The 14731-nt window shown below is 40.5% G+C and overlaps 1 protein-coding gene across 1 annotated transcript in view; it reads right to left on the bottom strand.

The window, feature by feature from the left end:
- The window catches only part of ITGA8 (integrin subunit alpha 8), a 272754-nt gene that overhangs the window by 161511 nt on the left and 96512 nt on the right, over positions 1 to 14731 (bottom strand). The window contains exon 14 of the mRNA XM_004712640.2: positions 13312 to 13503. Coding sequence (XP_004712697.2) covers positions 13312 to 13503 — 192 coding nt within the window. The remainder of the gene's footprint in view (positions 1 to 13311; positions 13504 to 14731) is intronic.

The raw sequence follows: 14731 nt of genomic DNA on the forward strand, positions 1-14731 counted from the left end.
AATGATCCCTGCATAACCCCTACCCCCACCCCAAGGGGGATGAACAACAGAAACATGGGTGAAGGGAGAGAGCAGACGGTGTAAGATATGAAAATAAAAATACTGGTAATTTATAAATTATCAAGGGTTCATGTGGGTGGGAGGGGGTAGGAGGGAAGGGAAAAAGAGGAACTGATACCAAGAACTCAAGTAGAAAGAAAATGTTTTTAAAATGATGGCAATGTATGTACAAATGTGCTTGATAGGATGGATGTATGGATTATTATAAGACCTGTTAAAGGCCCCAATAAAATGATTTAGTGAAAAAAAATTAAAAGAAACACAATTTAAGTCCCCACAAGATGACAAAAATGCCATTTTGAAGTGATATAAATTGAAGAGAGAAGAATTCTCCACGAAAGGGTTAAAGAGACAGACACAACCTTCAGAAGTGTATAGATGTACACAGAGGCTATGTTGAGAGATGAGAGTTTCACTGTGTGACTTTTGTTTAATAAGGCTTACTATGATTTTGTATGCCTTTTGCAATGCAATGCCTTTTGACTTGCCCTCAGAGATAAAAGTCTATGATTGATAGCTAATGGGACTTGATATATTCATTAAGTTGCAACTATACAGTATTGCAAGGGAGGTAGAGAGGAAGATAAAATATCTATATCAATGATTCACCTAATCACCTTCTAACATCTTATCCAACAATGCTGTTGGCTGCAGTGCAGCTGGAGCAGACAGGAAGTGTAAGGTCTCTTTTAATAAAACAATAAACAATAAATGTGTACTGTATTCTTCTTCATGGAAAAATAAGACAACCCCTGAAAATAAGACCTAGCACATCTTTGGCAGCAAAAATTAATATAAGACACTGTCTTATTTTCGGGGAAACAGGGTAGAGAGGTCTGAGGGGTCGGCCCCAATCCCAACTACCTGGACAGCCCCACCTCCCTGCAGAAAAATTCACTTCAGAGGACAGCACTGAAGTTACAGCTCAGGGAGAGGGACATGTCTGATCAGAGCATACAGGAGCAAATGAAGGGAGAGGAAGAGAGAGTGGAACACATTCTGGTTCACCAAGCCCTGAGGACGATATTCCTGTTCAGAGCAGCCAAAGCACAGAGTGGACCATAGGGCAGGTCCCACTATGAGACATGATGGCCCTCACTGACCCATTGCGCTACGGGGGACAACATTGGAGAGACACAGTGCAGGAACTGTGCCCGATATGACCCACCACACTCAGGCGAAACACTAACGGTGTGCAATAGAACAGCAAGGGGAACTGAGCAATGAAGTCCCCAGGGAATACCAAAAATAGACTGTGGGGCCAGGGTGTGGCACCCCATCAGACTCCTAAAGGTTAACAAACAGACCTTGAACTATTTACAGGCTTTTCTTTTGGTTGTTGTTGTTTTGTTTTATTTTGTTGCTTTGTTTTGCTCTGCCTTGTTTTTTGTGCACATTATTATCTCTGCAGGTCTAGTTAGATAAGATAGGCAGGATAAACAATCTGGATGAGAAAGCAACATGTTCCGGGGAACATGGAAGAGGGAGAGACAGGGGAAAGGAAATGGGTGTTAACAAACCCAGGGACAAGGGAACAAGTAATCCAAAATAAATGGTGAAGAGGGTGTAGGAGGCCCAGTATGGCTTGATCAAGGGCAATGTAACTGAGAGGAATTACTGAAACCCAAATGAAGTCTGAACATGATAGTGGGAGAAGAGGAAAGTCAAAGGAAAGAGAGGAAAGAGCTAGGAGGCAAAGGGCACTTATAGAGGTCTAAATACAGGCATGTACATTTGTAAATATATTTATATATGACAATGGGGAAATAGATCTATGTGCATATAGTTATAAGTTTAGTATTATGGTAGCAGATGGACATTGGACTTCCACTGAAGTACACCCTCAGTGCAAGAATACTTTGTTCTATTAACCTGGCATTCCATGATGCTCACCTTCCCAACACGATCGCTGAAGACAAAGCGGGTGCATAAGCAAATGTGGTGAAGAAAGCTGATGATGCCCAGCTATCAAAAGATCTTAAAGGCTTGAAGATAAACAAGCAGCCATTTAGCTGAGAAGCAACAAAGCCACATGGAAGAAGCACACCAGCCTGTGTGATCATGAAGTGTCGATAGGATTAGGTATTGGGCATCAAAGAACAAAAAATCATATCATTGTGAATGAGGGGGAGTGCGGAGTGGGGACCCAAAGCCCATCTGTAGGCAACTGGACATCCCCTGACAGAAGGGTCACGGGGAGGAGACAAGCCAGTCAGGATGCAGTATAGCACCAATGAAACATACAACTTTCCTCTAATTCTTTAATGCTTCCACCCCTCACTTTCATGATCCCAATTCTACCTTAAAAATCTGTCTAGTACAGATCAGAGCTGGAAACAGAGAATCCAGGACAGATGAACCCCTTAGGACCAATAATGAGTGTGGCAATACCAGGAGGGTAAGGGGAAGGTGGGATAAAAAGGGGGAACCGATCACAATGATCTACATATAACCCTCTCCCTGGGGGATGGACAACAGAAAAGTGGGTGAAGGGAGACACCAGACAGTGTAAGACATGACAATGTAATAATAATGTATAAATTATGAAGGGTTTGTGAGAGAGGGAGGGTGTGGGTGGGAGGGGGAAAAATGAGCTGATACCAAGGACTCAAGTTGAAAGAAAATGTTTTGACAATGATGATGGCAACAAATGTACAAATGTGCTTGACACAATGATGTATTTATGGATTTTGATAAGAGTTGTACTAGCCCCTAATAAAATGATTTAAAGAAAAAACAACAATGGGCCCAAACACATAAAACATGGGGAAGATAGCACAAGACTGGGCAACATTACATTGATATATATATATATCCTGAGTTGAAGGAGAGTGGGCAACCAACATCAACAAAATTTAATATAAAATAATAATTCTTTATGAAAGCCTGTTTCAAGTGTGTGGGCAAAGGTAGCTCAGGTGTGAGAGCGAGTTCTAACCTCCCTTTTTAGGTAATTGACAATCAGTTTTGGAGAAAGAACCCAATTTTTTTAATACTGGCTTCCTTTTTATTTAATTTTAAAATCATTTTATTTGGGGCTCATCATATATAAATATATTTACATATGTACATGCCTGTATTTAGACCTCTATAAATTCCCTTTTACTGGCTGCCTCTTTAAAAGTGAGCCAGAAATAAGGCAGACAAAGGTTGTTCCAGTACTTCATACAAAAATAATAATAAGAAGTATCTTCTTTATAGATGTAAACATTACCAAATTTCAGTGTCTTAGTCTAAGGTTAGACAAAATAGTGACCTTATTATGATATTGGACTTGAAAATGATTATCCCTGATCTTCGCTTAATCTTTTCGTAAACACAGCTGTGAGTACAGAAAGCAGCCATTCTTGAGCAGGACCTGGAAGTTTGAATATAGTTATTACCGAAACAGACTTCCCCTTGGAAAGATATCACAAAAATAGGAAGTGGGTGCATCTGTTCATGTGGCTGGGCAGTAGCAATTGTGTAACTCTTCTCATGTAGAGTCACTGTAGCCAAAATTCTTTTGTTGTGGGAATATTAAAAACATCATGGAAATTCAATGTTGCATACCTATCTCTCCTCTCCATTACAGAGAGCTAAAAACTTTCCAATACACCCCGTGAATGAATGTAGCAAGGTTTTCAGTGGCTTACAAGTTGGTGGTTTACATCCACTCAGCAAACTCAAGCCAAACTCCCGGTCAATGTCAATTTATAGTGACACCTCCTCCCCCCCAATTTATAGTGACACCCCCTCCCTCCACCACCACCCCCGCCTTGTGGGTTGCCAAGACTGTAACCCTTTCCAAGACTGTAACTCTTTACCAGAATAGAAAGCCCTGCCCTCAGGGCAGTTGATGGTTTCGAACTGCTGGCCTTGTGGGTCGAAGCCCAATGCCTAACCGCTACGCCACCAGGGCTCCGACTCAGCAGTGTTGGAGAAGAGAAACCTGGAAATCTGCTTTTGTAAAGACTATGGCTCAAGAAAACCTACGGAGCAGTTCTACTCTGTTGCATAGGGGCTCACCACGAGTGAGAATCAACTTGACGGCAGCGGGGGGTTTCATTTGGCATCTAAGCAGAAGGTATCAACAGGGGATGTTCCTGAGGATTATAGAAAATGGATGCCCACTCAGTGCCATTGGAGGTTGGATAGTTACTTATAAGTTCCCACCCACAAGTACTGGCTGAGGATAGCTCTTAAGTTTGGGGATTCCAAACATTTCCAGGTTGCTCTTGAACTCACCTGGTTCAGTGCGCTTACTCTCACCTGAAATATTTTAACAGCTTTCAAACTCAATTTCTTTTTCATTACTATACACCCAACTTTGCTAAAGACAAAGTTGCCATAGGTGCCACTTTGAAACATAGAAATATATTATCTTTCCCAATTAATTTCCCAGGTAAGTGTTTGTTACTCAACACACTCTTCAAGAACATACACTATCTGTCCCAAATCTACATATCCAGTTTTACCCCTCTACATTCATGTTAACAGTAATATGAACTAAATTACTTCTGAGGTTCCCTTTTCATACCTCCTGGTCTCTGGTCATGCTGCTTCCCGTGGCCCCTAAAGATTATGGCCTTAGAAACTCCAGGGGCAATGCCACTTTCAAAATTAGGAAAATTCATGGCTGTTTTTAACATTAACTGAATGATGCCAACATTATACAAATGCCTTTTGTTTTACATTTCAAGTGATTGAAATCAGAGGAAAATAACTGACTTCAAAAATACAGACCGAATAGCAAAACAAAGAGTTGATTTCAACAAATATCAATGTAGCTATTGTATATGAGGACACGGCAGTGTATGGAATTCATTGCATTAAACACCTTATCTTGACACGTTCGTAGTCATGGGACACCTCTGGTACAAATCTTACTCTTCATTACAAGGAACCACAGGTCCTTGACGTGACTTATACCAAGGCTGTGGCAAAGAACAACCTATGATGAATCTGGAGCATCGTGGGGCCAGAAAGTAGGGAAATGCTCATAAAGGATGGAGCATATCAAAAGAAGAGAAAAGTCAATTTGAAGGAGTCCCCAGATATGGGACATCTGAGTAGCAAAAATAAACATGGGAATGGACCATAACCTCTGAACTGTAAGTATCTATGAACCTATATTGATATAATTAAATAAACGGAGAGACCTAAAATGCAAACCCACTGCCATCAAGTCAATTCTGACTCAGAGTGACTCTATGTAGGGTTTCTAAGGCTATAAATCTTTATGGAAACAGACAGCCTCATCTCTGTCCCATGGTGTGGCTGTGGGTTTGAACAGCTGATCTTGGGGCTACCAGTCTAATGTTTACTTCATAGCACCACCAGGGCTTCTTAAATGGAGAAAAGGGACATCTTTATCTCACATTAGAATTTTAATTAATAAATACAGATGGAGTGATGGAAATTAAATATCACAATTAGGCAGTAATAATTATTGCAAGTGAGAGTTATCAAAGGATGCCATGATTAGTGGGCCAAGGAATGATGAGAAACAGGATGTTTACATTGTCTCATAGGAGCTGTCTAAAGTGACACTACTACAAGGGAAACCTACCCAACATTGTCATAAGACAGTGATCAAAGTAGAAAGATATTAGGTGCCTTATACTTCCTAACACGAAATATTGAGAAGGGTAATTTTGCCCACAACACAAAACTGCAATCTCAGACTGAAAAAGCACTGCCATAGAGTTGATCCTAACTCATAGCAACCCTTTAGGAAAAGGTAGAACTGCCTCTCTGGTTTTCTGAGACTGTAACTCTGTAGCAGGAGTAGAAAGCCTCATCTTTCCATCATAGACCGACTGGGAGTTTTGAGCCGCTGACCTTGTGATTAGCAGCACCATGTGTAACCCACTATGCCAGTCATGAGCAAGCACCAGGCAAGCATCAATTCAGAGATATTCTTCAAAATGTCTGGCCAATATGCTTTAAAACTGTCTAGAATTTGGAAGCAAAACAATAAAACAACAATGCCACGGTCAGGGTGAGACTAAAGGACTAGCTAATTAAAAAGCAAAGAGAGATCCTGCGATACAAAAAATAACATTAGTAGGATGGGTGGCAAAACTCAACTGAGTTTTTAAAGGGTCTATAGATTAGTGAATAACTCATTGTACTCTGGTCATGTAAATTGTTACTAGTAGGGGAAACTCGGGGAACAGCTAATGCTGGCAGATTTTCTATAAATCTAAAATTATGTCTAAGAAAAGAGTATTTACCTTGTATGGTTCACAAAATCTTTTTTCACAAACCTACAAGGGAGTCCCAAAAATTTGGTGAAAAAATTCACCATATCTGCCTCCACTGTTCCACAAACATTTTAAAGCCCCTCTCAGCTGTTCTCTCTCTCCCCGCACCCTCAAATAGGCGTGCATGCACACACGCACATATCCCTGCTCCTGAAAATGAATGGTGATGGGTCATTTTATTGCATTTGTTATAATGTACAAGATGGCTTCATGATATAATTACCATATATTGGGGGTCTGAAGGAGACAAGGATAGTCTTGGCATTCTGCCATGTCTACTTCAGTTTTTGTTGCCAGCAGGATTTCTGCTCCTTGAGAAGGCCAGCACTTCCCTTCCTCCACCTTCCAATGTCTGGGCCATGCATTTACCAGATGGTGTTGTGATACAACCATGTTTAATAGGATTAGACAAGATCATTAAATCTGGGTGATTCCTCACCATCACAGCTGTTTCTTCTCTGAAATGCTTTCATTCAATGTATACAAGCTACTCCTCTAACCAATCCTAGGTTTCCAATAAGCACCAACATAGAAATCTGAGCTCGTCCCTATTTTGAATAGAAAACATAATTTTAGTGTGAGAAATGAAAATATTTATAGTTCGTATTTATATATTTGTAACCATGACAACATTTACAATGGCTAACAAAAACGACTGAAAATACTTTGTGGTAAGCTAGCTGCTAAGGCAATTGTCCTGGAGCTCCGTTTTGCAACATGACTGGGAAGCAAAGTATCTTGACTGAGTTCATGTCAATCAAATTCATTTTCTTTTGGACGCTCAGTTATTTTGCAGCATTTCATAAATGTTTCCTTCCAAACTAGAATGTGTAAGCATCAACAACCCAATGAAGTACGTATTACTAATCCCATAATATCACATTAAGAAATGGATGCTGCATTCTTTTTGTTTGGGTTTGGTTTTTGTTTGTCCGTATTAGGGTTTATCTCAGAAGTGTAATGTCATTGGGAATCACCATCTTGCATTTGTGCTATATGTTTTTCTGCTTTCCAGTATCTGAAACCCAGGGCTGATGAACCTATAGGGATAGAAGGGTTTTGGGGGTTGGGGGTGGTAAAAGAGACCCAATGTCAAGAAGTCCAGGAAAGAAAAGCATATTTGGAAACTGACTGTGGTAGCAATTGTACAATACTGCTTGATGTAATTGAACTATGGAATGATAGTTTATACGAGGGGGGTAGCCCCCCCCCAAAAAAAAACCCTTGAATTTTTTTAAACCTATGTATTCATTATTTTATTTACTTATTTATTTAACAAAAAAGCCTTATTACCTGCAAAGTACTCTCCATTACACTGAATACATTTGTAAAATCTGCGATTCCAGTCTTGGAAACATTTTTCAAACTCATCTGTTAGGATGGCTGACAGCACCTCCCTCATTTTTTTTCTTTGCCTCTTCTATGTCATCAAATTTCTGTCCTTTCAGAACGAGACAGCCATGGTGCAGCACAGCAATGATGGAACACAAAACATTCCTCTAGTTCTTTAATGCTTCCTTCTCTCTGCTATTATGACCCCAGTACTACCTTAAAAATCCGGCTAGACCAGAGCACTTACACTGGTACAAATAAGAGCTTTCAACACATGGAATCCAGGACAGATAAACCCCTCATGAACAACAATGGGAGTAGTGATACCATGAGAGTAGGAGGAAGGGGGTGGCGGGGGCAGAAGGAGGAGAAACAGGGAACCAACTACAACATTTCACAGTTGCACGCTGTTCTCTTAAATCAGCTATCACAAAAAACAAGGTTCAAGCAAAACTGCTTTCACGAAAAAATTCACTGTGACCTGAGAGAACCTTCCCAGGCTACACCACTGAGTGCACTAACTCAGAGCGAGTTGCTCAATGCTGACCTAGTAGGGAAAATATGTACTAAAAAAGCTCTTCTACCCCCAGAGAAGTTCTGGCTTTTTGGGGGCCTCCCTCATATGTATTAACTCCCAACTTAAAAAAATCAATTAGTCAAAATCAATCAAAAATTAAAAATTTTTTAAAGTAAACAGGTGCTGAAAGATATAAAATTATGTTGGTAGCATCACATAGCTCATCAGTGGTGAACCAGGATCTGAACTGGGAAGTTTGTTTTCCCTTCTATTTAGTGACTCAGGAGTAAAGTCATCTGCTGTCATTGAGATTTTCACTCTTAGAAACTGTAAGGGCATTTCAATACTGTTCTATACATTGTTTATGGAATAGTTTAGATAAAGATTAAGACAAGCTAGATAAGGATTGACCTTAACTTTTAAAAATTGAGTTTAGGACCTGGCTATACTAGGTTTATACTGTTTTCTTCTGCCTATTGTTATTGATATAATGATTGATAAAAATTATTATTGGGAAGTGTAAGTGTAGAATTTGTAAGCTGTTTCAGCCATCAATTTGAAATCTTCAAATGGGTTAGGACATTCTTGCAAAGAAGACTCTGAAAGGATAAGCCCCACCCAGTTTCTTGAGCACTCAGGACATTCAAAGATGAAGAGACCTGCCTAGGATGCTGTTGACAAATTTAAAAAAAATTAAAAAAAGGAAAAAGGAACCCTATGGTTTTTTAAATTTTGAACAAGTGGTTTATGCCCAGAGATGGAAAAATCTGGAGCCCTGAAAAAACTCCTTTCTAGGACTAAACTGCTAAAGGAAGCTTTTGGGCAGGCTGAAATGCTTGCTAGGTGACCACCTGGATCCACTTATTGAGTGGCAGTGGGAGAAGTGCAGCAATAAAGATATGGGTGGAGTCTGGCCACTAATACCGGTGGACCTGGTTCACCAGAACTAAAGAAGACGAGCGCCAATTGACTGGTCTGAAGTTCATGACCTAGCACAAGGAGGCTAGGGTTGTTGAGAATTTGTGACAGTGCCTGTGGTGTAAAGGTGAGGTGACCAATGGGTACCCTGGTGAGGCTAAATGAGGCGGCACACATTGCATTGACACATTGAGAACCCGAAAAGATGAAGAGAAGATTTTAGAGCCTGTGAACTTGTGCACATTACTGCTGACTTTATGGATGGCCTGTCCTGATTTGAATTTGCTGATGGACGCAGACTTACAAAGTTCCAACTGGAATGAAGATTCTTCATATCAAAGAATATTATTGTCTCCTCAGAGCACTGCATTGATGTAAATGGGCAGTATAGAAATTGGATGCCCAAAATTGGGCAGAAAAAGTGAAGTGGCTGGCTTACAAACTTCCATAGCTGGGGGAATATATTCATAGGATTAAGGTAACTGCAATTGTTAAACATAGAATATTGTTTTGTTCACTTTTAGAATATTATGTTTAAATAAGAATAGCACCTATTGAATGGTGTGCTTCTTAGTTTTATCCTTTAGGTACAGATATGATTTTATTATTGTTTTGTTAAAATTATGTATGGCTAAAGAGTTGTGTAAAAGCGTCAAGTTGACAAGGGGTGGTCTGTGGCATTTACATAGTCTCCTGTCAACTTGCAAAGGGGTGGAGTCTAGCCTGTCAATCATGTCGCAGCTTGGTGACTTCATTTGGAGGCAGGAAGGAGATAAATAGCTCACTGCAGGCCAGACCCACACAGACATACTCTGCTTCGTCTTCCTGTTGATAAGACACATTGAGCATTGCTGATGACAGCCAGAGTTTTGGAGCTGGAGGAGCCATGTGGAGACCCACACCAGCACTAAGACCCTTCCACCAACACTGGATCCATAAGACTTTCTATCCACTGGCCTATGATCTTCCTGCATTCAGCATCATTGCTTGGCTGCGTGAGTCTAAAGAGGAATTTATGGACAAGTTTTGACATATGGAGTAATATCGGACGTATGCACTTGATCTGGACTGGGCTGGAATGCTTCCTTAATGTACAATTGCTGTTTGATATAAAGTTCCCTCTTACACACGAGTGTCTCTGGATTTGTTTCTCTAGTCAACCTGGACTAACACAACTTGGTAGCAGTCAATTTATTTACTAGTGGCACAGTGGTTAAGTTGACTAAAAGGTCAACATTTTTAACCCAATCTCTTCAGGAGAAAGATTGAAATCTGCTCTTGCACAGATCTACAGTCTTAGAAACCGTATGGAATCGGTCTCTTCTGTCCTATAGGGTTTCTATGCGTCAGACTAGATTCTACAGCAATAGGGCGTTTTCTTCGTCTGCTTTCTTCAGTCACTCTGCTAACTTTAATACGGTTATTTTTATATTAGTTTGATGCTTCCCAGAATAAAAGAAGTATGGTGTGATTCTTATCCTATTTATTCTTCTGCTAAACACACTAACATTTATGTATGTGTAAATATGCATTATATGTGTGTGAGATAATGTCATACGGTTAATCAGTGGTGAGCACACATACGCGTTTGGGAGTGTGAGTACATATGGGTAGCTCTCTGTGTGAGAGAGATCGGAAAGCAAAAGCCCCCTGGGTAAGAACTCTATTCTATATGTCATGGCAGACATGATTTGGACTCTTGAATGGCAATAGAAGTAGCTGCTATACTTGATTTGATGTTAGCAATATCACTGACCTCATGCCTACTTGAAAGGTCTTTGGAGTATAGGAGGATAAGTGTTGGACTGTTAACTAAAACATTGTCCATTCCAACCCACCAGCCTACTTTAGGAGTCTCTGTCTGGTTGAAATGGCCAGCTCCTCAAGTCCCCAGTGAAAGGTCAGGAGTTTGAGCCCATCTGCGAGTTTTTTTATCAATCACTACAAGATAAAGATGTGATTGTCTGCCTTTGAAAGAAAGTCTCAGGGATCGGCTTCCTAAAGTATCTGCTGCCTTGTAAACCATATGGAGCCCCGTTCCAGCCTGCAACAAACAGGATTGCCATGTATATACAAATGTGGAATGGGGCCTTCCAAAAAGTCCATGGAAAAATTCCATTATCTTTTAATTCAATTTTTCCAAAATTTTTTGAAGCCCGCTCATATAAGCCCCCAGCCTCTACTTTCCCACCAAAAACAAACAAGCAACAACAAAACAATACACCACAATTAACTATCATTGATGATACTAGAATAACACAACCTAAAAAAAGAAATTTAAATAAATACTCTTAAATTTGTCACAGGTAGAAAGCAGCACCATACCATAAAATATTAAATCTGCTTTGAGCCCAGCACAATATCTATATTAGTGTCATGAGAGATTTCTGGCAAATTTACAAGAATATGTTGTAGTATATTAATCCAGGAGGAGAAGAGAAAGCCAAGGAATTGAAATTAGTGATCTATATTTAGACAGTCAGCTCATTTGAACACTGCCCCAAACCAGAAAAAGACACTCCATATGGAAAACACCCAATTAGGGGAACGAGTGGTGAAAGACACAAAGATTTAATAAATAGTTGAAACTGTCAGTGAACTATTAACAATTTCTAAGTATTTATTGAAACCATCTTTAAAAAACCATCTTAAGATGAAAGTGAAAATTGAGTCATAAAACCAAGAAGTCAAATGTTCTCTGCTAAAAAACGCTGATGCCTAAAGAAATCCCTATGATGCTCACCCTCCTGACATGATCGTTGAAGACAAAATGGGTGCATATGCAAACGTGGTAAAGAAAGCAGATGGTGTCCGGCTAGCAAAAGATACAGCATCTGGGGGTCTTAAAGGCCTGAAGTTAAACAAGCAGAGAAACAACAAGTCCACGTGGAAGAAGCACACCAGCCTGTGCGATCAAGAGGTGTCGGCGAGATCAGGTAACAGACATCAGAAGACCCAAATCAAACAATAACAGAAAACATACCGTTGCGAACAAGTGGGGGTCAGAGCAGAGACCCCAAATTAATCTGCAGACAACAGGACATCCTCTCACAGACGGGTCACAGGAAAGGGATGAGTCAACCAGGGGGCGGTATAGAACCAATGAAACACACAATATTCCTCTGGTTCCTTAAGGTTTGCTCACCCCCCACTATCATGACCCCACTTCTGCCTTTCACTGTGGGGTAAACCGGAGCATGTGCACAGGTACAGATAGGAGGTAAGAACTCATGACACACAGAATCCAGAAACAGGAATGGGGGTAGTGATACCAGGAGGGGAAGGGGAAGGTGGGGAGAGGTGGGGAGGAAGAGGGATCCAATCCAATGATCCCCACATAACCACCCAACGACCCCTCACTCCAGAGGAGCGAACAACTGAAACCATGGGGGAAGAGAGACAGGGGTCAGTGTAGGATATGAAAATAATGATAGTTTATAATTTATCAAGGAGTCGGGGCTCGGGGTGGGGGCTGGTACTAAAGACTCAATAGAAAGTAAATGTTTAGAAAACAATGATGGCAACACATAGAAATATGCTTGATACAATTGATGTATAGATTGTTATAAAAGCTGTAAGAGCCCCCAATAAAATGATCTTTTACTACTACTAATAAAGACCAACAAGCATGTTCATATAGCATGCACCAAACATGGATGATCTACTTGCATATTATGGATTTACAGGAGTCTTCAATATGAATTAGGTGATTAACAATAGTTTGTGGTGTCTATTATGAATCTTTTGCATCCTTCTTTAAAGTATACCGTATCTCTTTGGAAAAACCTTAGAATATGGCTGGGAAATCGTATACAACTGTGATCTTTATGACAGAAACATTGAGGTTCATAAATTAATTAATAAGAATTAAAAGCTAGAAGGGAGTGATAGGGTAAAAGTACATTGCTCTTAGAGGGTAGGGTATAACTGCCTTTGTCAATGGAGACCAAGTTACTGAAAGGTTTCAAATGAAAGATTCTGTTGCCAAGTTGACAAGTTTTATGTTCAATGTAGCTTTTTAAGCCATCTTGCCTTTCTAATATTCTCTTGGCAGGAAAGGGAGTGTTTGTTTTGTCTGCCTTCAAAGTCTCATGAAAGTCATGCTGGAATCATATCCAAAAACCTGTGCCGTGTTTCAGTGTGACCTTGGACTTTATGAGGGAGCTGCTCTTGCAGGATGCATTTTTAAGAGAGTGGGGAGTGGATTCTCCTGTGGGAGTCAAAGAAAAACCTCACCTGGGTAATCATTCTTGTCTATGTCTGCATCTCCTCTTATAGTGAAACCAAATCCTGAAGGCATGGCGTGTGAGGCCCAAGCTCCTTTCAGAATTTGGGAAGGCGTAGTGTTTAATCCATGCTTGTTTCCATTGTAAATGAGCACTTTGCCTTCTTGGTCCTCGCTTGCAAAGGGCACCCCGATTGCAATGTCTGTAAAGAGAGACACACAAAAATCCTCTTTAAAAAATAATAAGGGAGAATATTTTACAAATAGAATTGTGTACAATAAAAGAGCAGTGTCAGACATCCAAAGGGCTTATTAATTTTCCCATGAAAACTCTGTCACACTGCAGCAATAAAAAATGCTTGTTTTCTTTTATCCACGCAGTAAATACTTGTTAACTACCTCGTATGTGCGGGATGCAGTAAACAAGACACTCAAGAGTCCCTGCTTTTAAGAAGAGGACATTCTGGTGCAAATGAAAGGCAGTTTGGATGAAGGCATTATCCAGAAAATACGAATAAATTTATAAATGCTACACAAAGAATTCACAGCAGAGAGAGAGAACCAAAGGTGGCTGGGTTGTTCTTTTATTTCTTTAGTAATCATTTTGGGGGGGGGAAATCTTACAAATCTTATAATAATTCAGCATCCGATTGTATGAAGCACACTTGTACCTGTTGCCATCAACATTTCCAAACCATTTTCTTTCCGCTTGCGTCCTTGGTTGTTAGTTTAGATTAGTTTGTCAGACAAGGCCTCTCTGAGGTTGACACTTAAAGTGCAATCCGGAGGGGGAAGAAGAAACTGACTTTGTGACGCGGAAGAAAGGTGTGGCAGTCTGCGTCTCTAAAGCGATCTGTCTTGGGCACCCTATGGGGACATCCTACTCTTAGTGTCAGAACTGAGGTAAGGGTAGTGAGCTCAGTTAGGGTGGCCCTTTGAGAAGAACATTTTGAGCAGAGGGAAACACCAGTGCAAAGTGCTGAAACGGAAATAGCTTGGGCCATTCACTGAAAAGCAGCCATCGAGCTGTTCGACATGAAGTCTTAGTGAGAGATGGGCGTTAACTCATAGCGCTTGTTAAACCAGCTGAGGTGCCTTGGCAGCTTAGTGAAAGAGTTTTGACTTGCCAGCTTGTTTTTGTTTGTTCCTTTGTTGTTGTTTTAAACATCTTTCCCTGACATGATACAATGACAAGCCAGAGGATTGCTTCTAGGGCGCCACTTCGTGTATATATACAGTTTATTCCAAATAAAACATGTCTTCGCATGTCTCTGCAGCCTGCGATTGGCTGCAGGCAAGTTCTTTCAGTAATAACACTTGTCTTAGTCCCATTGTGGTGCCTTAAAAATAACAGGGCCACTCGCAAGAGTAGTGTCCTCGGGGATGTGCTGCACCAGTTCCATACAAGGCAGAAAAGTAAGTTCATTCAGC

The sequence above is a fragment of the Echinops telfairi genome, unplaced genomic scaffold, assembly GCF_000313985.2.
Source record: "Echinops telfairi isolate 266 unplaced genomic scaffold, ASM31398v2 ScPeMD7_7473;HRSCAF=8511, whole genome shotgun sequence".
NCBI lineage: Eukaryota > Metazoa > Chordata > Mammalia > Afrosoricida > Tenrecidae > Echinops > Echinops telfairi.